The sequence below is a fragment of the Triturus cristatus genome, chromosome 10, assembly GCF_964204655.1.
Source record: "Triturus cristatus chromosome 10, aTriCri1.1, whole genome shotgun sequence".
Lineage (NCBI taxonomy): Eukaryota > Metazoa > Chordata > Amphibia > Caudata > Salamandridae > Triturus > Triturus cristatus.
The window spans coordinates 222,774,257-222,797,859 of record NC_140593.1 but is presented as its reverse complement, the minus strand read 5'-3'; the positions used below and the strand labels follow the sequence as shown (position 1 = coordinate 222,797,859).

The 23,603-nt window shown below is 48.7% G+C and overlaps 1 protein-coding gene across 7 annotated transcripts in view; it reads right to left on the bottom strand.

Annotated features, from left to right (window-relative positions):
- The window catches only part of PPP1R9A (protein phosphatase 1 regulatory subunit 9A), a 772,375-nt gene extending 749,049 nt beyond the window's left edge, over positions 1-23,326 (bottom strand). For all 7 annotated transcript variants that reach the window (XM_085630850.1, XM_085630851.1, XM_085630855.1 and 4 more), the window contains exons 1-2: positions 22,837-23,326; positions 11,427-13,016 (exon numbers count right to left, since the gene is read on the bottom strand). In XM_085630850.1, coding sequence (XP_085486976.1) covers positions 11,427-12,869 — 1,443 coding nt within the window. In that variant the 5' untranslated portion in view covers positions 12,870-13,016; positions 22,837-23,326. The remainder of the gene's footprint in view (positions 1-11,426; positions 13,017-22,836) is intronic.
- Positions 23,327-23,603: the final 277 nt, after the last annotated feature.

Here is a 23,603-nt window from a genome sequence, read left to right as displayed (position 1 = left end):
GACGCACAGCTGGTCAGCTGGGGTAGTTCGGTGGTGATAAAAGCAAGGAGGCGGCATTACGTCTGACGAGGGGACCTTTGGGGCCGCGCGAGGAGAGTGTTTGGGTGTCACACGGCCGATGGTGATATCAGGCGAACGGAAGGCTGGCAACCAAAGGGTGGTTTGTCCCTAGTTGCCGTGTTTAGCGACTATTTGCCAGGCTTGGAGGGTGTCTTCTGAGGGTGAGGTCCGGGGACAGCTGGGGGTATTATAGGATGGATGGGAGTGTGCTGGGCTGGAACGGGGGGAGACAGGTTTAAGGTCAGCCCGAACGTACTCGACTTGGGGTGGTCTTTCTTCGACGCAATATTCAGCCGCTACCCACAGCGGGGAAGGCAGGCAGGAGGTTTTTCTCGGCACTTACGTTGATGGGCAAGTAATCAGACGAGGGGTGGACCTGGAGGGAGGGGGTGTGGGTTTTCGGGGGACTTTTTTCTAACGGACAGGTCATGAAGCCCTTGGGGGTAGGCAGGGGTCTGGAGGTCCTTATCGATCAGGTGGAGGCCATGGGTCCATGGCACCATTTGACTCACATGAGGCGAATATGCGGAGGCAACGGGATTGCCGGACTGACGGTGCGCACTGGGTGGGGGCTGCGGTCTGGAAGAAATGCGGGGCGCCGAGGCCGCAGTATCTGGAGCGCGAGTGTCGCGAGGCGTGCCGGGGGGCAGTGTTATACAGGGGGTACTTGCTGGGGAGCGGGACTGGTAGAGGTAGTTTGCTGGCCACGGGACAAGATAATCACCGTTCGGTAGGCATCGCAGTAAAGGAGGCTGAGGGGATGCGCCGGAGGGGGTGCTGGTGAGACGGAGACGGCGTGGGCCACTGCTTAGGGGACCCAGACAGGGTTAGGGGGCTTTCAGGCACGGCACGATGCGTTTGGGGTGGAGATGGTCACTGGGGTTGTAGTGGGCAGTAATTTGAAAGCAGGGATTCTGGCTGACTGGATGCAGTTTTTAGGCGGGGGCGTGGAAATGTGTTGTGTGTCGGGAGTAAGGAGCCCACACAGTGACACTGCTGACAATGTGGCGATTTCGTCAAGGGCATCTGTGACTACGGTAGTGCAGGACACAGGAGCCATACTGATATGGTACCGGTGGGGCGGCAGACACCGGTGCGGGGATTGGGGTGACGGGCGTTTGTGCATGGCTTGTCTGGGTGTAACAGGGACACTACGTTTTCAAAATAGGGCAGCGTGAGGCTTGCGGCGTAGTGGCGAAGGTAGTGTAGCGGTGCTACAGGCTATTCAGGTTTCGTTCGAGGGCTGGGCCGACGGGAGTGGCTCCCTTAAAGAGAGGCACGATTCTTCCGCCTGAGGGCTGGCACATAGGTGTCATCAGCAGGGCTGTTCGGGGGTGGGGGGAAGGCGGTGAGTGGGGAGCTGGCAGTATAGTAGGGTGTGTGGTGCCGTTATAGGTCAAAGTAGGGGTTGGGGGGGTTGTTTTTTGGAGAGACTGGGGATGGACGGGAAAGAGACCTAATCCACATGGGACTAACCTTTCTTTTTCTACTACAGGTAAGGGGAGTGGCCTGGGATCCAGTGTGGTCGCATGGACAGGCGGACATTCTCCCGAACGTTGGGCAGCCACAGAGGCGACATGGCGGGGGTACGGATGTCCTCAGGCGGGGAACGCTGTCATTTGGGATGTTTGATGATGGAGGGGGAACAGTTGCATTGACTCAGGGTGAGCGTTGCGGCCAGTGATGAGTGACTGTGTCATACGATATGGGAAATGGCTCCAAGACCAGCAAAGGCGCTGGAGAGACAGTACTCAGGAAAATGGCAGGTCTGGTTTTTATCCGAGAGGCATGGCAAGGGATATGTTTCAATGACACGGAATTTAGGAAGTGGGTTATGGGGAGGCGCTGCGCCTTGCAATGAATGGTCTCTGGGGACGTCTAGCATGCTTACAAGGAACTGGTCTGCAGCAAGGGGGACGGTTTGCGGGGGAACTGGTGGCCTGGTTGGGGATGGGGCACTTTCAGGGCTGAGGGATGGTCCTGGACACGTTTCTTGTTTGAAGGGGACACTGGCTTTATGGGTGGATGGTCGTCCACCGATGGTGCCTTGCAGAGAATGGAGTAAGGGTGGATGGTCATCCACCAATGTTGCCTTGCAGAGGAGGAAATTTTTGGAGGCTGTTGAACATGCTTAACGGCTAATAGCTCTCAGGTAATGGGGACTGTTTGAGGGGACATGGGGCGATTTTGGTTTTGGTTTGGGGATGGAACACTTTTCATGGATGGGGATTGCCCTGGAAATGTAGCTTGTTTGAAAGGGGCACTGGCTTTATGGGTGGATGGTCGTCCACCGTTGGTGCATGGCAGAGAATGGAGTAGGGGTGGATGGTCATCCACCGATGGTGCCTTGCAGAGGAGGGATTTTTGGGGGATGTTGAGCGCGCTTCACAGCTAATAGCTCTCAGGTACTGGGGTCTGTTTGAAGGGACACGTGGCGATTTTGGTCTTGGTTTAGGGGATGGAACACTTTTCATGGATGGGGATTGCCCTGGAAATGTAGCTTGGTTGAAAGGGCCAATGGCTTTATGGGTGGATGGTCGTCCACCGTTGGTGCCTTGCAGAGAATGGAGTAGGGGTGGATGGTCATCCACCGATGGTGCCTTGCAGAGGAGGGATTTTTGGGGGATGTTGAGCGAGCTTCGCAGCTAATAGCTCTCAGGTACTGGGGACTGTTTGAAGGGACACGTGGCGATTTTGGTCTTGGTTTGGGGGATGGAACACTTTTCATGGATGGGGATTGCCCTGGAAATGTAGCTTGGTTGAAAGGGACAATGGCTTTATGGGTGGATGGTCGTACACCGATGGGGCCTTGCAGAGAATGGACTTTGAGGGCTGTCGAACATGCTTACAGGGGAATGGCCCGCAGTTAATGGGCTATTGGAGGAGGCACAGGTGGTCTTGTCTGGGGCTGGGACGCTCTTCAGGAATTGAGGATTGGCCTGGAAGGTTACTGGATTGCAACAGATACTGGCTGTACGGGTGGATGGTCATCCCCTGGGGGGGCTTTGCCGAGAAGGGAGTTTGGGGGCGATGGACCAGGATTACAGGGGGACGGTCCGCGGTTGAGGTGACGGAGGGAGGAAGACAGTGAAAACAGTTTTGTTTCAGGGTCCTACACCCATGCTATGGTGTGTGCACTGGTACAATTTTGTCACGGACGGGGTTTGTTTGGTAACTGCTGCTCAGTGACTCAGGACACAGTTTTCAAGGGTGGATGGTCATCCACCTGGTGCCTTGAGGGGGGGGGGGCATTAGGAATGCAACCTGGGGGGACAGGTAGTCCTATTTCGAATAGGTGCACCTTTCGCAGTCTGGGGTGTCCCGGCAATAGTGAACTTTATAGGGGACGCAGGTTTAGGGGATGGAGGGTCGTCCACAGGGGCCGCAAGGTAGACTGGATGGAGGCGAAAGGTGCCCTAGAACTGGGGGTGGGGCAGGGAACCGCCCTCCGGGGGTTTCCCTGGTTGGCGGTACTTTGGAGGGGTGGGTAGTCACATACGGGCGGATCCACCCCTCGGGGGAAGAGAACGGTACACAGGTGACTGATAGCGGGCGCGGGAAGCAATGACCAATGAAGGAAATTACACTGAGGATGATTGGAGGGCAAGTGATGGGGAGAGGAAGGAGGTCACCGAGTGAATGGGGGAAGAGTCTAACAGGTGAGATGGTTTTGAGAATGGATGAAAGGAGAATGAGTCGGTATGGGTTGGGGAAAGTATATTTACTGCATTTATGTACTGTCGAATAAAGTCTAAATGATTGCAACCATGTCCTAATAAAATGGCCTTTTACACTTCAAGTAACAGCGTGGAGTGTGGTTCTTGCGCGATGCGGGCCCCGGGGGAAATGAAGGTCGCAGACCAGTCTTCCCCCGGGGAATTCGCGCAATGGCCAGAAGGACATGGTGGGGGTGGGATCATAGGAAGTAGAGGGGCGGGAGTTGGGAGGGTATATAGGTGTCAGGAGAGGAGTATCTGGCCTCTTCCTGACACCTGAGCACCACCGGGGGGAGAGAAAAGTTTGTCCGCCCACCCACCCTACAGACATTAGGCGAAGGGTTGGGATAGATTTTGGGCTGAGCGTGCCAGTTTAGGGCTGGTTGCAGAGTAGAGGCGTCACGGTACTTTGGAGGGGTGGGTAGTCACATACGGGCGGATCCACCCCTCGGGGGAAGAGAACGGTACACAGGTGACTGATAGCGAGCGCGGGAAGCAATGACCAATGAAGGAAATTACACTGAGGATGCTTGGAGGGCAAGTGATGGGGAGAGGAAGGAGGTCACCGAGTGAATGGGGGAAGAGTCTAACAGGTGAGATGGTTTTGAGAATGGATGAAAGGAGAATGAGTCGGTATGGGTTGGGGAAAGTATATTTACTGCATTTATGTACTGTCGAATAAAGTCTAAATGATTGCAACCATGTCCTAATAAAATGGCCTTTTACACTTCAAGTAACAGCGTGGAGTGTGGTTCTTGCGCGATATGTGATTCAACAGAAAGCTATGGATTTTGCTTGCAGCCATGTTACGCTAGGTAACAACAAAGAGATAGGAGCTAAAACAGGAGTACAATCTACAGAGAAGATTTCAAATGGATGCAGCAGCCACCGAGAATCATTAATAATAAAGTGGGAACCTGAGCTCCCTGCATTGCATCAATTTAATTTATTTTATGAACACATTTGTATGGCTAGGGGGAAAGGAGCACCCTCTATTGTTCATGGTGTTGCTTGACAATAGCGACCCAGCAGCTGCACGTCATATGTCAAACCCTGGAGGGTTTCCATTGTCACTTCCTTTGCACTCAGGTGCTCATAAGTTTCTGCTGTTATTTTGTATTAAATTGAAAACCAGCACTGAAGTTACCCGGCCTTGGAGTACCTTTCGTTCTTACCAACCATTTCTCGGCTTTTCAAACGCTTCTGTGTGTTGAGTCAATCCCACACCCAGCCCACATCGAATTGTATTCTCTAGTGTAACACAACAAACAAGCATTTACAATGCAATAGGTCTCGCAATGACATTGTTTTGAGCTATTGGCTTTGGTTTTTTTCCCTTCGTGAAGCATTAATCAAATGGTGTAATGCAAAATGGCAATAGCTCACTTTGTTGTAATAGCTAAATCTATTGCATTGCATTTGTACTAGTGTGAGTTTTGCATTGTAAACGGTACTGGCTTCTATAAAAAACAAATTATCACATTTAATCTAATGCATTAAAAATGTTAATGCCCCAGACCGTGGCGCCGTCATCAAGTGGCGGGAAGGAAGCCTTGGTGGTTCCTGGAGGATTGTGACTGCTGCCTCCTTTCATTGGCTGATCTTGTTATGCCTCAATCAGGTAGAGGAGGCAGCGGTCAGTTACTCATCACAAAGTAGGATGGTGTCTGTGACACTGCTGACCCCATCCCACTCTGGGCACTTAGGGCTTCAAAATGGAAGCATCCAGGCCCCAGTCTATCTATGTTGCCCCCCCTCATCATGAGGAGGAAGACCTCTGAGCACTTTTCACAGACTACGGCTCAGGCAACCAGGCGACTGCGCATTTAGCGCATGCACAGCACCTGGCAGCTTGGCCCACACATGAAGTGTCTGTCAGGCTGGATTTTTTCCCGCCTGACTCACACTCTTCATCCACCCTTAAGGACAGGCCTCAACTGCTTTATCCTATGGCATTAGCACCTAATATTGACGAAGTAGGACTAGGTGGAACTGCTGTCATCCTTTTGAACGTCCTTAACAAGGCCAAGCCTGCGTGTGACTAGGGGCAAAACGTGTTGGCTGCGATCCTCTGATACTCAAAAAAACAGGCACAAAATAACTCCACCAGCAAATCTTTGATCTTGTTATCACGTACTTCTGTTGTATATATTGATTTGTTATGCTATTATTTAACTGGACAGTATATCTAAATAAAACCTTTCGAAGTACAGTCATCCCCTCTCTTGCAATTCACCCACAGGACAGAACAGAGTGTAAACTTCACTCACTTGTACTTAGAGTCACATGCTCCCATACATAAAGGTACCAGTTCTAACATAGGCAGGAGCAGGGGATACTTGAGACACGTGCACATAGATCCGCACACTCTCATACAGCAGACATGCTTTCCTCGTACCCCAAACAGGTACAGCAGAGACAAGAAGCAGATACGCTTAGTTTAACTCCCACATTGAACAAGCACAGCCCAGGCAGGAGCAGTGTGTGCTTCGCTCACACAGAAAAATGCAGTTTGGGCAGCATCAGTGCAGGCTTAATTCGCGCCACACAGAACAAGCATTTGCAATGCAATAGGTCTCGCATTTACAAGACTTTAAGCTATTGGCATTGTAAATGACAATGCCTTTTATTTATGTTTTAAAAACTAAAACAAAAATAAAAGTCCTTGTAATTTACAATGTCAATAGCTCAAACTCGCGTATATGCAAGACCTATTGCATTGCAAATGCTTGTTTATTTCTACCATATGTGGATGGGCTAGTGCCTGAAATAGTGCAAAATTCTGACGGGAATGATGGCATCAGACAAATTGAAGTGCAAAGTAACTTCTGCCTTCAAGATGCATGGCTTGGTCCTGTGAGCATGAGTGTGCCCGGGATGAAAGGGCAGGGGTAGAGGCATGTGTGTGAATGAGTGGATACAAATTAAGGTCGGCTTTGAAGTCGATTCGGTACTTTGTGCATCCTGGACACCCATGTAATATGAGTCTTGTGTCTTTTAGTCAAAGCCTGTTACAGCTACCAAATGGCCCCTCGTTAAATGTGACGCCTTAGCCAATTGTTTGCATTTTAGTGAACAGCCCATTGCATTTAGGACTTGCAGTTTCGTTTTTGAGCGTTTAATGAGAGGCTCTAAACCACAACATACTAACTGCTAAAAGAGTAAAGACAAGCTTCAGCTGTCACCCGTTAAACAGTGTTGCATTATCATTTAGAAAGAAAACTGTTCTATAATTTTCTGTAACAATGCACATTGGTGCCATTGTCAAATCCAGAAAATACTACCCATTCTGTGTTTTGGAATTATGATGATTAGTCTCCAGGGGGAAATTCGCAATTTTAGCCATGGTGCATTAGCAATAAATGGTATTTTTGCATACTTGAGAAACCAGAATGTATGCAGGGTTACACGTGAACTACGATCCATCAAACATTTGAAGCTTTTAGGAAATATTTACCATTTAAAGTATTTCGGAAACAATAATACATTTTTGGGATTTCTCCATGGTGCCTGTCTTAGTTCTCAAAAATGCACAACTTCTCTGTTAAATTGAAACATAATGGAACACCTACTGTTGGTCTTAAAGCAGTGGGCAAAGCACACACAGAAATGTATATAAAATAATTATTACATCCATACAATTAATATATCAATTTTAATACCAGCACTTTCATGTTTCTTGTCGCTACGTTTTTAATATTACATGCATACCCAGGACTATTAGCAGAATGGGGCTGAGCATCACAAAAGATGCCACTTACACTGCCCAGCAAGCGTAATTCCAAAATAAAATGATGTTTCTCCACTTTTGTGCAGAACGCAGAATTAATAACGGAATATTTCACTTTTTCTCAAAGGCGGAATAGAAAAGATGCGTTCTGGGGATAATGTTCCAACTTTTGGTCTTGTTTAAATTTTGTCATTAACATCTAGCAGATGCTTCACAGACCTTACAAATCCATTTATGTCTGGGCTATAACAGTGGCTGCTCTGTCCCACACAAGTGACCAACTCTGCCACTGCCCCAACATCCCTACCTATCTCACAAGTCACTCATTCTGCACAATATGATCATCCGTTCAGAAGCATCACTTGCCTTACAAGAGTCTAAAAAAGTGAGTTTGAGGTATTGACATTGCAAATGACAATGCCTTTTATTTTTGTTTTTGTTTTTAAAACATAACTAAAAGGCATTGGCATTTACAATGCTAATAGCTTAAACTCACGTAAATGCGAGACCGATTGCGTTGCAAATGCTTGTTTTAAGTTTGCCTGGCTATTAGCTTTCCGCACAGAACGTCATAATGTGCGGTCATAGTCGGCCTTTGCTTTGGAATAACACCCTGGGCGGAAAGAAATGTAGCGTCCTGGGCAGAAAGAAAATTGGCACCCTGGCTGTAGCTGGTGAATACAATTATTCACAGTTCAATCACGCATCAAAGCACTGACTGACTTCTGAGCACAAACGTCTCGGCACTCACCCAAAATATCCCCCAGCACCTTGAGACCCTCATGGTGTGATTGAGTCACTCACAGCAGTAGCTTCATCAAGCTAGTGCCGGGTTGTTGCTGGTGCGAATGGCGCTGTTGATGTGCCTTGGCGGGGGAGGGAGATAGGAGGGGCGGGAAGGGGGTGGATGGGTCATAGAACGGCACCGGAGGCAAGTAAAAGAGAGTAGAACCAGTCTAGTCGGAATCATTGGTGTCAAGACGGACGCTGCTGTTAATACAGGCAGCTCCGTGCACCCCTCTGAGGCCTGGGCCCAGCTTGCCATGCCACAAAGAGGCCCTGCGTGCCACAATATAACCATGTGGAGGTAGGCTGGAGAGAAGCCTGTTTGTTTTCCCCTCTGCGGGGTCTTCGTCAACATGCTTTGCTGCTGGTTTTCCCGAGGTGGGTCTAGTTTGCCCTGCTGCTTGTTTGCTGCGGTTGGCAAGGCAGACAACGAGGCCTGCCCCCTTCGATGTATCGGCAAAGTCAACGGTGCGAAGCAGTGGGAGAGGTGTAGAGAATTGAGAAACAATTCTAAAGAGAGGAGAGAGAGAACCCAAAATCAAGCTGCAGCAGTGCTTGGCATGGTAGGGAGCTGTCAACCTAAAATGACTGGAGTTGGGAAGTCAGCGAGAGGGAGAATGTATGAGAGTGAAGGAAAAGCATGAGCGAGTGCTCAAATAAGAAAGAGGAGGACAAAAGAGAGGCGAACCAGCAAGGCATGCACTTCAATGGAATAATATATCGAAATGGCAAGGAGTAAAAGAAACTAGTAACTAGAAACTAGTAATGTTGCCAGTTGTGGGTGTGCCGGCAGAGGAGGCTGGGTCTTGAAATTGAAAGTGATCGCGATCGCGATCAGAGCGGCCCTGCGGCCGCGAAAGTGAAAGTAAGCGCGGGGCGCGCGCCCGCGCACATGCACTGTAGCTTTAGGCTGGCCTGGTAGCACTTTTTGGAGCCCACATACAAAATGTCTCTTCGAGCCAGCGCATGCGCTGGGCTCAACGAGACCTAAAAAACAGCAAAAAGGGGGAAGCTGAACTGTGACCCGAAACCTTCAACATTCGAACTCCTCTCATATGGCAACTTTGACAATGTCCCCATCCAGAATTGTGGATCACCCCACACCTGTCTCCCCCACCCCTGCTGTCCTGCTTCCCACCCAGGGGCGGCTGGTGACATTTGAAAGTGGTGAGCCCTAAATACTGAAGCTTGCGGCTACCTATTAGTCCTTACAGTTCCACAGTCGTGGCTCGCTGCGGGGGTGGAGCAAGGCAAGGGGCTCTTTGCATTGCACGCGGGCATAAATGCATAAAAAGAGCACGTGCTTGTGGTGTCGGGCCCTTCGCACGCCTTCTTTTTCCATAGGCTCGTACCTAAAATGACCGACTTAGTGCTTCGACGCGACTCGTTTAAATGAACTCGCATGGTAATGTCTTATGAACCGGAAAGGTGCCTCATAAATATACACTAAAACATAAAGTGCAGTGCACCACCGCACTACTCATTGCCACTCCGGGGGGTGCAGGAGCTCCCTCACAGTGTGATGGGCGGGGCTGCTGGCGAAGATGGAATGCGTTGGTTGGGTCCGAGAGGTAAAGCTGGGCCTACCCAGACCCTCCTTGGCTATGAATTGTCATACATCTTGTATTCATTCTCCGTCTTTGGCATGATTTTAATACGTAATTTTAAAGTGGTTAATATTCTTACTATTAATATGTTTCATGCTTAGTAAAAAAGCTAACAAAAGACAAGTGAACCCGGGGTCGTGCCCTCCGTATCACATGGACCTGTTTTCAGAGGTTTAATCCACTTCCTCTCTGGCGGTGTCTGTCCGTGAAAGGCTGCCTGTGTGTGTGCACGGTCTCCTGTCCTGTTCATGTCCTGCCCGCTCGGTCCCCAGGACACTTATGACCTCTGTGCTCCCCTTGTTTGCCACGGAGGAGGGGTTCACCCTCTGTGACTCGCCCAGACGCGGATATCACTTAGCTTCAAGTACCGGGGGCAAGAACTGGAGGTAATACAAAAAGATCACTCCTTTTACACATACATCAGCCTATATTTGCTTGAGTTTTTTTCAGCCATCGCGTCACTGTGTCCGTCCAGCTCTCTCTGGTTTTGAACCTGGTACTTTCTAAGGGCAGGGCCTGTTCTACTCATCCGTGAGTAGTTTTACCAAGATTACCAATCTCAACCATATAACAGGTGAAAACAGACTATTGCCAAATATAAACAGAAAAACGCACTGCAGAAACACGATTATTGAAGCGTACACAAACTACACATATACATATTCTCGTTTTTTTTTCACTCTCTATAAATATCAACCTTCAGTGAGATATAGTACTTTGACATTAAGTATTCTTTAGTGATGATTGAGATGCACAGTGACACGTGGGGTGGGGAGAGTGTTAAAATAAATTTAAAAAAATCTTTATCCTACCTGCTGAGGTCCTGAGCACGTCCGCACTCGCGCGCCGCATCTGGTCCGTTCGTTGGCGCCTACAGCGGTACAGCCCCTCTCAGTCTCTCAGCCAATCCTGGCGCAGCCAGCAGCGCCAGGATTGGCTTAGGGCACGGTTACTGCTCGCCCGCCTGCCCATTAGGAGACCGAGGTTTGAGCCTTTGCTCAACCCTCGGTCTCCTAATGGGCAGGCGCCAGGCAGAGCACACACTAGTGCGCATGACTGGGCACGGAGCGAAAATTCGCTCACCTTGCCCAATCATGCGCACTTGTGCTGCTGCCTGTTGCCCCTGCCTGGTCCGTCTGACGATCATGTCAGTCAACATGACGCCGGACCGCCCACCGGCGGTCCGACGTCATGCTGACTGGCATGATTGTCAGTTCTCCCTCTGCTTCTTTGAACTTAAGTAAACTGATTCAGTTTACTTAAGTTCAAAGACGCCTACGCTGCGGGCGACGCTGCGGGCGGGGGGGCTACGCCCCAATGCCCTAATGGACGCACCGCTACTGTTCCCACCTCCCTACTCTGCTCCCCTGTGGTCCTTCAGACTTCACCCCCAGGCACTGAATTGTTCTCCCCTTTTTTCCTCAATGTAAAGCGCTCTGTTGACTTGTACTTAAGGTTTTGCAGTATATAATCATACAAAAAAACAATACAGCTAAACACATCATTGAACAGGACACATCTGCTTACCTTGATGGGGGCACAGCTAAACTGAATCTTTCTATTGGTGGGCACTTCACCTTCAGCAGGCAATCCAGTAACTTCTGTATATTCCATATCAGGTCCATAGTCGTTGTTGTCGTCGCTGTCTTCCTCGTCATCTGGCTCATTATCGCCCCACTCTTCACTATACCTTGATCGGACCCTGTACACATTATAGTCAGTGTGGGCATATGTGTGTGCAGTTGTGAAGTTGCTGTAGTCTTCCTGTGCTTCCTTTCCACTCGTGGTGTCATAAGGGCATTCAGGGGTATCAGTAATCAGGTCAGTTGGGACATCTCCATTAGTTGCTGAATTACCTTGTGAGTCCTCTGCATCAGTTGTATCAAAACTGTTCTCGTCGTTTTCCGCAAAGGAGTTCATTTGTGAAGCGACTTTAGAGTTAAGCTGTTTTTTCATCTCAGTGCCGAATCCATCAGGCATCTCGTTTGCCTGGCTCGATGAGTCTTCTTTATACTCTGCTGAGTTATCAAGGGTATTATGACACACGTCTGTAGCCTTCTTAATATCCCTACTTGGCTTCGAAACTGGAAATGGGCATTTATTGGCATCTACCGTAGTGGCCAGAGAGGCATTGTTCGTGGTAAAATTCTCAGTAGAGCAACCAACACTCTGCTTTGGGGAAGGAGACCTGGAGTTTTGGTCTTTGGTGGGTACAAGTCCATCCGATGTTGACTCTGGTGAAGTGGGCATGCTCAGCGGATAATGGCCAGTTACAGAATATTCCACATGGCTTTTGTTTAGTTCCCCTAGGCCAGCAGTGGGTGTTTCTGAGTTTTCAAACACAGCACTGAGCTGGCTAACTGTGGGTGAGACTGCTTCTGTTCTAGAACTAAGACTATCCAATGAATCTGTGCTGCCCCGATTCGACTTAGTTCCAAGACCTTCATCTGGTAGTTCATTAGATCCCCTCCTGTCTCGCTTGGGTGAATAGCGACGGGATCGCCCCATCTCACGGATGCTCTGCTCAAACATCTTTCTAGTTTCAGTAAATCTTGAATAAGCGGGCTCATCCTGATGTGAGTCAAACCTACTGATCCTCTCAGAAATTGAAGATTTTACTTTCACTGCTGGACCATCCGCCCCCTCCTTTGGATCACAAGACTTTGGCGTTTTCTGAGAAGTAGGAGAAATTAGATCACTCTTAGGTTTGGCAGGAGTGGCATTGTTTTCACCAGGTTCCAAGCCCATCTGTATGAACAGATTCTTAATTCGGTTGACATTGGAGCCATATTTCCTTCCCCTTGTCTGCTGGGTCTGGCAGGTCTCCCTTTCTTTTGGTTTCTGATCGCCATCTTGTTTGGGTTTGTCAAAGGTACTTTTCAGTGCTTGAAACTCCGTTCTGTACGCATTCCTGTGTGGAGAGGCACTCCGGAGGGTCGATCTCTCACCTGATGCCTCGGTCTTCATCATTTTTTGTCAGTGGTGCAATTCCATGTACATAGTGACCAATGGCCAATGCACTGATGACTCCTGGAATAGGATAACCGCTGAAGTACTTCTTAGATGCTTCTTACCTCTGTGGACTTCCCAATGCGAACTGGCACTGTATAGAGCCAACTGTAACAAAGAATAAGGAGGAAAGCTAGGGTAAGTGTTCAACTTTTAAAATATAGGCAGAATTGTTGAAAATATCACCAATCAAGAATTGTTTCACATCAAGTAATCAGGTAAGCAAACATTCTCAACCAGGTGTCTCCAATGGGTGGATCACGAGTTACTGGTAGCTCACCAACCCCATCGGAGTAGCTAGCGGCCTTGTAGCTTCACTAAGAAGGCCATCTCATGCCTAAAACATAATATAGCGTTATAGCCCGCCGTAGCGGGCTATATCAGCTATTTAATAATAATAATCCACATTTGTAAAGCGCAAACATTCGCCCGTAAGGGTCTCTAGGCGCTGGGGGTCGTCGAGAAGATTAAGCAAGCTATTGCCCAGAGTCACATGGTGCTGGGCTAATCTGTTGCCGGTGCCGGGGATCGAACCGTGATCCCCCGATTCCGGAGTCAGTCACTCTGGCCGCGGCGCCACACCTCTTCCTCTAAGGCCCGCTCCAGCATTAAAGGCCCGAGCCGAAGGCAAGGGACTATAAAAAGGCAGTGGGACTTCAATAGCGGGTATAGCCCAGCTACGAAGGGCTATAAGGCTATGGGAACATTCTGCCACTAGAGGACAGAATGTTCTAACAAATTAAACAAAGGATTTGGGGAGCGCGAGGGGATTGAAATCCCCTCAGGCTCCCTGAAGCCTTTGTTCACAGCCACAGCTGTGAACAAGAAGCATTGGAATGTTGAAACTTCGGGCTTGAAAACAGCCATTATAATCTCGGAGCTACTCCTTTGTTTTCATTGGAGCTCCCAACATTCCAATGTTCTAATAAAACTGTAGTTCACATTTTGATAGTTATATTGTATGTTTTATCTGAAATGCTATTTCTGTGTGAATTAGCGCTTGCTCCCTCACCCATACCAACTGCTATCGGCTCAGCTGAGGGAAGGCGGGTTATGCATTTCAAAAATGTGGGGAGAGGGTGTGACCTAATGGCTAGGGCAGTCAACCTAAAATCTGAGGAACCGGGTTCGAGTCTCGGCACTGATGCTCAACATACGGTGATTCTGGGCACATCATTTAATTTCCCTGTGCCTAACAAAAAAATGAATGTGTCCATGTTTAACGCAACTGGTGCTCATGTAAAGCGCTCTGATACCTGATACATTCGGGTCAAGTTTGCGCTATATAAAACTCCCCCCACCCCTCAAAACAAATCCCATTATCACGCAGTATTGCGCCTCCTACCTTGAACTTCCTGAAACCGCGCTCAGAGACACTTCATATCTGTGCCTGCTACCTTCAGGCTCTGGTGGGCTCTAGCTTGCAAATTGGCATGTGTGGCACCAAGCAGTAGCACAGCACCAGTCTTGAAACAGGTTCAGGACTGTGACTTTTGGCAGCACCTGGCACAGAGCCTAGTCATCGGGCTGAAGCAGAGAACTGGGAAACGAATCTCTAAAGAGGCCTGACACCAGGGCTCTGCAAGGGGCCTGACTCAGCTTTGTGACACAGGGTGGGGCTAAGATTTTTGAAGGATCAGCTTCATGGAAGTAATTTAAAAGAATAAATAAAAAGAATGCTAGAGTGTTTATTGTGGTGGCGGAGATAAGCGTTCCGGGCGTGAGAACCTCCGCAGCCAATGATGGAGGTGCATGTGGAGCATTCCGCCTCAGTGTAAGGACCTCTCGATTAATGTGTCACTATCCAGTATAACTAGCGTCAAGTCGGAAGACCTCCATGAATAGCGCGGGGACACACCGTTTGTGGTGTAACCAGGCGCTCTATAAATGTGTTATAAATAAATAAATAAATAAATAAAGTGGGCCTTTCAGGCCTTTTAGCCCCAGTGCCATTGCTCCTTCTGCACCAATGGAAGCTACGAACCTGGTGCATAGGGACTGTAGCAGGTGAACTTCAGGAGAGTAATGGGCGGCATGGATTATTTCATCAACAGCCCACACCTGCCTAAATCATATTACCAAATACATCTTGGTCAATAGCTTTCGAATCGGAGTTTTTCATACTGGAGCCTCATCGCTGAGTTTTGAAGCACCCAGAAGCATTCCAAATTCAATGTCTTTTAGGCACCCACTTAGTTTGTTGTACTATGTTATGGCCATCTTCTTTATATGGTGTTCACTTGTTGTAGGCATACAACTGCAAATGTAGCTCCTACCCTTGAATGAGAGGTAAAGTTGGTCAGATGTAAATGTTGTAAAGACACTAAGACCCTTGTAACATCCCACAGTTATTAATGTCTACAGGAAATTGAAAAGATCAGGATGGATTCTTGCAAAAAGGATTCCAACGAAATACAGCCATGCCATTAGACATTGCTACTGGGTGTTATCCTGTCAGTACCTACTGTGGTCAACTTTGGCAAAGACGTCCAACCAATGCTAAGATCCAGCATGGCCTGTTCTTCTTTTTCTAAGCAGCTGAGGATGGTCAGGAACCAAACTAGGTCAGTGATTAAGGGTTCCCTGTTAAGATATATGAACCATGTAGGGCATGGATTCAGTAGTTGCTAAGCCAACTCAGTCACTGTTGGAAATGGCCCTTTTTGCAGGGTTACCCCCAAACTTTTTGCTTCTTCCCCATATTTTTCCTGACCTGTTTTTGTTGGCTTTAGGACTCTGGGCACTGTACCACTGCTGATCAGTGCTAAAGTGCATATGCTCTCTGTGTAAATTATGGTTATGAATGGTTATGCATGATTGGCATTTTTGATCAGTAAAGTGCACTGTGTGTGCCCAGGGCCTGTAAATCAAATGCTACTAGTGGGCCTGCAGCACTGATTATGCCACCCACACGAGTTGCCCTGTAAGTCTATGTCAGACATGCCACTGCAGTGTCTGCGCACAGTTTTAAACTGCCATGTCGACCTGGCAAGTGCACCCATTTGCCAGGCCCTAACCTTCCCTTTTCATACAGGTAAGGCACCCCTCAGGAAGGCCCAAGGTACCCCTGTGGGCAGGGTGCAGTGTGGGTGAAAGGTAGGACAAAAATTGCTGTTTGCGACATGTCCTGATTGTGAAATACTGAGCATTTTGTTTTTCACTATTGAAAGGCTATCTGTCCCTAAGGGTAACATGGGAGTTTATGTGTAACATCTTACAAGTGTTACTTTCCTTTGGGACTTTAGGCTCTCTAAACTCATAATTTAATAACACATCTTTTAGTATAGGTGGTTTTAAATTGTGTGTTTGAAAATGCCACTTTTAGAAAGTGGAGAAAAAGAAAGTAGGCAACCCAATCTACCCTTGGAGGCTTGGGCAAGTTAAATATTAACGGGTAAAAGTGCCTTCAAGGGATTCACTTAAGCACATTCAGTCTGACAATTCATACAATGATATATCAAGGTTCCAGCCGGTAACTTGCAGTTAACAATCTCTACTCCAGTTTTCAATTTCTTTCCAAAGGTCTACAAAAAAAAACTAATGCAATTGGTGTGGATTCTTCATCAAACAAATTTATATAATCTGAATATAAAGGGTACACAAAGATTGAAACAAGACACAAAAATGACCAAGGTTTAAAAAGAGATTCACTACAATTAGTGCCTCCGAGTCATTCTTGCATGCATTTAGAGTAGTAGGAGGAATTTTCCTTTCACCTGAATAGGCCCTATCTGCTATGCACAATGTTGTCTCCACCTTTTGCCAAGAAGCTGGACCAGAGAGGACAGAACTGGTTTGGACTGAGCTGAGAAACTTTTTGCCACAAGAGAACACAGAAAATGTGGCATAAATATTGGGGCCCGGACCTAGAACTTTAGAATACTTCTGGACTCAAGAGGAACCTCTACCAAGGAGAAGAGCTGGAGAAGCTGTAGGGGGAGTACTCCCCCATTGTTTTGCTGATGCTTTGCTGGGTTGGCTTGCAGTGGCTGCTTCTGCCAAACAGAGGACAAAGGACTGGACTTTGATGTGTATCCTGCGTGTGATGTTTCTCCAAGGGCTTGCCTCCTGTTAAGAAGTCTCAGGGACACAAAAGACTTCCTGCAACTCTGCTGGTGCTGCTGGACTCTGCCATCGGTGAGTCTTACCCTTGCCTGAGGTGCCTCCCTCCAGTCAAAGGGCCTCAGAAGTGGGTTTTGCAGCCGATCTCTGTAAAAACCGGAGTGAAGCCAAGCAAAGCCTTGCAATGCCCCGCCAAGTCCTGCTGGACAGCTGTGCACTCCTCAGAAAGGACCCCGGATAACACGAAGCCTCGCCAAGTCCCGCCGAACAGCTGCACGCTTCTCTGAACTGATGTCAGATGACGCAAAGCCCCGCAAAGTCTCGCTGCGCAGGCCCCAACATGGATGCCAGATGACGAAAAGCCTTGCAAAGTGACGCATCACCTCCGGTGCACAAAGCATTGCAACTGGGTGCAAAATCTACCACAACTCCAAGGCTGCAGTATGAAACCAATACATCATCTCCCCTCCAGTAAGGAACCAACTCATCACCTCCCCTGCGTGGCAGTAAGGAACCGACGCATCACCTCCCCTGGAGCAAGGAACCGACACATCACCTTCCCTACATGTAATGAACCGACCCATCACCTTCGCTGCAGCTATTTTTGTTTGTGATTTTTTATGCATCCCAGGTACTTTGTGCTGAAAGAGACACATCCATAGTTTGCTATGGACAGAACTGTTTTTACCTTTTAAAAGTCATATTTTGATAAATGTATGGTGGATTTTTTGTCGTTTTGGTCTTATTTGGTTTAGATAAAGATTACCTACTTTTCTAAGCTGGTGTGGTCTCCATTTGTAGTGTTTTCACTGTGTTACTATAAGTGAGTACAAATGCTTTACACTCTGCCGCTGAGATAAGCCTGCTGCTGCTGCCAAGCTATCAAGGGGGTGAGAAGGGGTTGTCTAAGGGCGTAACTCCCTTACCCTGACTAGAAACAAGGGTTCCTGTTTGGACAAAGGTGCAAATCAGTGCCAACCAGAGACCCCAATTTCTAGCAGTCACCCATCCTCCTGAAGTAGATAAAATGCATATAATTAAGCTAGGAAATTATAAAATTTTTATTTACAGCGCTATGAAACAGTATAATCACCAGCGCTACATAAAAGATGTTATGCTGTCCCAGTATGTAAGTTATAGGTCTAGTCTCCAGTCTTACTTTACCTTTCCTAATTCTCCTTGATTACTGTACTATTTTTCAATTCTGTAATAGAAAGCCAATGTCTTGTGTTCTGCATTGTAGCATATGTCTAGTGTAGGTGTCTCCACCCGGTGATCACAAACTACTAGTAACTCATAGAGACCTTTAGAGTAGCTCACAGCATTGAGTTCATTTTCAAATAAGCACAGGGTTGCATTTTCTCCTGTTTAAAAAAATGGCTGTATGTTTGATTTATACACGTAACAGTGCCAGATCTGGCAAAAGGTATATCCTGTGCCACAAGTGCATACAACACAGGCTCTCAGTCACCACTGCATACAGTAAAACCAAAACTACAAGTTACAGAATGCACCTTTTTTAGCTGAAGAGCTAAAACTGACTGAAGGCATTATGTATGGAATTATTACCTTGACATATGTGCACATGGACACATGAACTGAAAGTAAAAGCATCATAAAAACATACTCATTTCCTCTTTAATACGTTGAAAATTGAATTTCTTTTTTAATTACTGATATGAATGATTCTCTGTTTCTTTAGTTTCACGCATTCTCAACAAAAAGTGTGTTAAGTAACAGTTTCAGCTATTTCTGCTTATCCTGCCCCTCATTAAACATTTTCACAAACCAGTATTTACATATCAATGCAGACATTGTTTTAACAAGAAGTGAACAAGTTAAGAAACTCAGTGAGACTTGCGGAGTCAGGCTTCCCAACTCCGATGACTTCTATGATAGTTGGATACCTAACTGCGCAGAAGTGGAAACATGACATGTGGTAGGGAGGGTACAGTGTAGGAGCTAAACTCCACATCTGCATCTCAACCAATGCCGAAGACAGACATTCTGCTTGCAACACTGTTTTTGATAGCCTTATATCTTCAAAGGGATGTGGCGTGTGAATGGTGTGAGTGGCTTCCAGAGGGCCGAACCTACAACCAGGGGTGTAACACAGGCCCCCGCATCCCCCGAGCTGCAGGGGGCCCCCTCGGCACAGTACTTCTGCCTGTGTGCTCTGGAATAAATCCGGAGGGGGGGCCCTCCATGTATATTGCAGGGGGGCCCCTTGAACTTTCGTTACGCCACGGCCTACAACATAAGAAGTGAAACATCCAGCTTGAAACATTTTATCTCAATTCTGTTGCTTCCAGTGGAGCAGGCTGCCTTATCAGTCAAAGCATCACCAGTCCAACAGCTCTTAGATTTATAGGCCTCTGCACCATAAACAGCTCACTGTCTGGTCATTAAACATGAGAAGCGGACTTTGCATCAGCTGTGTATGAATTAAGTAACAATAACAATAGTTCATATTTGTAAAGCGCAAACATATCACCCCCTTAAAAGTTTCAAGGTGCTGAGGGCCACCGGGGAGAGCTATCGCCCAGAGCCAAGTGATGCTAAGCTGAGCTGCTGCCGGCGATCGATCCAAAAGGCCCACGCTCCTGAGTCAGCCGCTCTGGCCGATACACCACACCTCCCCACTAGAGGAAGATACACTGTACACAAACAAAAGGTTTAATGGGCACCTTGACTTTTCTAAATTGTAAAAAGTCAGAAAATAGATTAGGATTTAGGGAATCATTTACCAGTAAGGGAGAAAAACAGAGACACTAGAGCAGGGGTCTTCAGCCTTTTCTGTAGAAAGAGCTACTTCTGATCAGTGAAAATCATTGTGAGCTACCGAATGCTAAGCAAATTGTGTATTGTTACCAGACGAACCCACACTCAGCTTTATTGACTTTAGGCCCAATGACCATAGAGCCAGATACTATGGTTTGAACAAAATACTATGACAGGGCTGCCATGTGTGTCAGTGAGAGTGTGGTCGTTGGGGATGTCTGAGAATGTGTGCGTATGAAAGTCATTCGGTGTTTGAACTTTCAGTCAAGAGTGTGGCATTTTGTGTGAATACTATAGGAATCAATAAGGCCAAGGGGTGTCTCTTCAAGTAGGATGTTAGCCAATTTGGCAGGCAGAGCAGGACTAGACATTCTCAGTGTGGGGCAGTCCCTCAAAGAGGACGAGGGGCATGGATGGCAAACACTTATATACCTGCCCTGCGTCAACGTTAACCCAAAAGTGTGTGTGTGTGTGCACACTTCTTGGACTCGGGACACAGCAGGTGACTTGAGTGAACGCTGTGCTGGCCGCACTGTTGAGAAGCACTTTAAAATGGAGAGTTAGTGTTACGAGGTCTGACAGTCACACTTTGTTTTAAAGTGGTGTTTCTGTGGACGCTGCTCAGTGGTTGATGCGCTGGTGGTGTAGTACCACATTACGCAGACCGTGTTGTTGGTTGGTAGCTGGTGTGCATGTGCATGCCCCAGAAGCAGGCCTCAATGTGCACCAATCATGAAGGGACCAGAACAGCAGATGGTTCACTCTGACTCTGACTCTGAAGTGTGAGATATGTCAGTGTGTACAAGACAAAGCGGCTCAGTGAGCCTTGCACTGTACTTGGTGAAAATATCAGCACGCACTGGTGCTTCCTGAGCGGTGGCGCAATCCTTTCAATGTACTGAAGGAGCACGTCTGATTATGCACTAATGACCGCTAATTATGGGAGCAAATGTGAACACACACTAGTGTTACTAAGTGATGGTGAAAATCTTAAAATGCACTTAAGGTTTATGAGTGATGGGGTAGATCTGAAGATGTGTAATAGAGCCAATTATCTGAGGTGTCACTATGTTTACACTGTTTCAAACTTTCTGTAATCAACCCAGGCTCTCAATCGCCCTTTCATCAATTCATTCAGTCAAGCTTTCACCTAGGCACTCGAACTTTCATCCATCCGCGCACTCACTCGTCTATTAATTATTCATACACTCAGGCCTGTGGCGCTCTATGCCAGGCGCACTCATTCGAAGCATTAACCAGAGCTTGTCTAGAGCACCTGGCCCTGTGCTGTGCTGGCGCCTCGAGTCCTGTTGGTCCCGGAGTCCCCCGCCCACCCAACTCCCCAGAGTACATCACTTTGTGAGCCCCTGATGCCTGTGACCGTTTGGCACCTGCCGATTGTGAGGTGCTCCAGTGAGACCCCTGCTGCACGTGGCTATATCTGACAGCTGATGGTCTGCGCGCAGTGATGCCCATATAGTTGGTGATCTGTGTCCATGCTACCATGCCTACGGATCTACGTGAAAATGGACGCCTGTGTGTGCGGGGGGCGGGCGGAGGATGGTCTGCACGCATCGTCTAAGCTGGTTTATATTATATGGCGAGTGCGTGACTGCATGCATTAATCGCAAGGCATGCACTTGTCAAAGTGTGTTAGAAATGCGCACTGAACGACGGCACTCAAATTCTCTGACAGGAGGTGGGAGCGGTAGCATTGCACAAGCGATGCGCAGGCGCAAGCTTTGGCGCACAGGAAGAGTTCAGGGTTATAGAGAGGGCGCAGACTGAAAAGCTCTCGGTACACAGCCCATGAGTAACCTCCCCTGTGGCAAGGGGTTTGCTGCGCCGAGCTCCTTAGGACCACCCCCTTTACCCCACACTCCCAGCCTAGGACGCTGGCAGCACATCACGGGCAGGCCTCCGCTCTCAGCTAGCGCCACGGTGCCTTCGGTATCTCAAATGCAGCGAGCTGCAGTGCGTGTGCACGGAGACAAAAGAGCTCCTCTCAGGGCCTCCCGGAAACCGAGCGGGCAGCAGCTGCGGCGGACATGAAAGGATGCCCCGGTGAACCGGGAAGAGGTGTAATTAACAAGGCACACGGCGCATCCGAGGGGAGCTGCTGTGGTGTGAGAAAAGCAGTTAACAGGGCAGCAAATAGTTACAGCCTCAGGAGAGTGCCGTGAAGCCCACTCGTGCCTGAGCTCCTGTCAGCACTGCACTGGTCTCAGTAGTGAATTGTTTACGGCACGTGACCTGCGGGCTGCACGGCGCTGCACAGACTGTCCTCACGTCCCATTTTCATGCCAGGGTGACTGGGAGGAGAGCGCGGATTTCTGCATTACCGCCGTATGAACTGCAACCTCCTGCCACAAACAAAAACAAATACTTAAACAGCATAGATGTATTTGACACCAATAGGGAGGGCATTTTACATCTTCAGGCTAAAGGCATCTTTTTGTTTTTGCATATTGATATAGCGCGAACTCGACCCGAAGGTATTGGAGCGCTTTACATAGCACCGTATTTACATTACACATTCAGGAACGAGGAGATTAAGTGATTTGCCCAGAATCACAGGATGTGGACGCGACCTCGAGGCTCGAACCCTGGTTTCCTGCACCAAAGGCAGCAGCGCAGCCGACTGACCACATCCTCTCTGAGCCGCCGCGCTTCCCGTCACCAACACAACCCTACATGAAGCCGCTCCTGCGATGTGCAATGGAAGGACGCGGTCTGCCTTTACGATGGGGACTGCAATGAAGCGTGCTTGTGGGGACGCGCGGGCATGCACAGAGGCAGCCGCACTGCCGTGACATGTGCAGGGCTTTAAGCGCAGGTTGTTTCCTTCGGCAGGTGAAGATGTTGAGACGGAGCTGTGCCCGGACAATGGCGGTCGTGCTTCCGGGCATTGACAAGGGGCACAGCTGTGCATCGCCACCCGAGTTTCCAGAGCAGTAAACAAAAGCCCCGTCCCTGCATGCTACCCCCTTTTATGTTTGCATTTTAACCATCAATCAATGGACTGCGCTCATAGCGCGCTGCCCCTCTCAATCTGCCCGGTGCTGGTCCGCAGCTCCCGTCTTACCTTGACTCCCCCTTGAGATGCAGGATGCCTCTGGTCCTACGATCCCTGCCTCCTTTTCATCTCCATCCTCCCCGAGCACCGTGCCGCCCAGCTTGCGAGCCACAGTGACAGCCCCGGGCTCAGCCGCTCATCGCCATTGCAGTAGACAGCCCGGGCGAGGGAGCGCGCACTGCTGGGTGAGGGGGTGAGGCGGCGACGGGAGCCCGTATGTGCTGTGTCCTGCCGCCGCCTCCCTGCCCAGCCACCTTCAGCCACGGGGAACGGGCGCTCTCGGGCGGTATCTTCCCTTGCAGGATGCCCGCAGCGGCACTGGGGCACCAGAGGCAGTCTGTGGCAGGTGCCCTCCCTCCCAGTGCAGCAATGGTTTGGTCCAGCAGCAAGGGGGCGAACCGCAGTCCTAAGAGGAGGAATACCACCACACAGAGAGGGAGACGCACACACACAGGGCAGGAGTCTGCAAGGTGCATGGACCAGCCAGACAATCAGCTACTAGCATGCACCCCCTCCCCGTTGCGCCGGCAGTAGGCTCGTCTCGCACCACACACGCGTGTCACGACGAGCCAGCCAACTATGAACGAGCCACATCTCTGTAAACGAACCCACAATGACATGAAGATGTCGGTATAGAAAGACCACCGAGCAGTGATGCTTCCGGGACCATCCTTGGTCTATTGGTATTTATCTTGGCACGTGAGGTGGTAATTGAGATCAGGGAAGCGAAAGAAGCTTGCAGATTTGCAATATTTTGGTCCAATATCTACATGGGC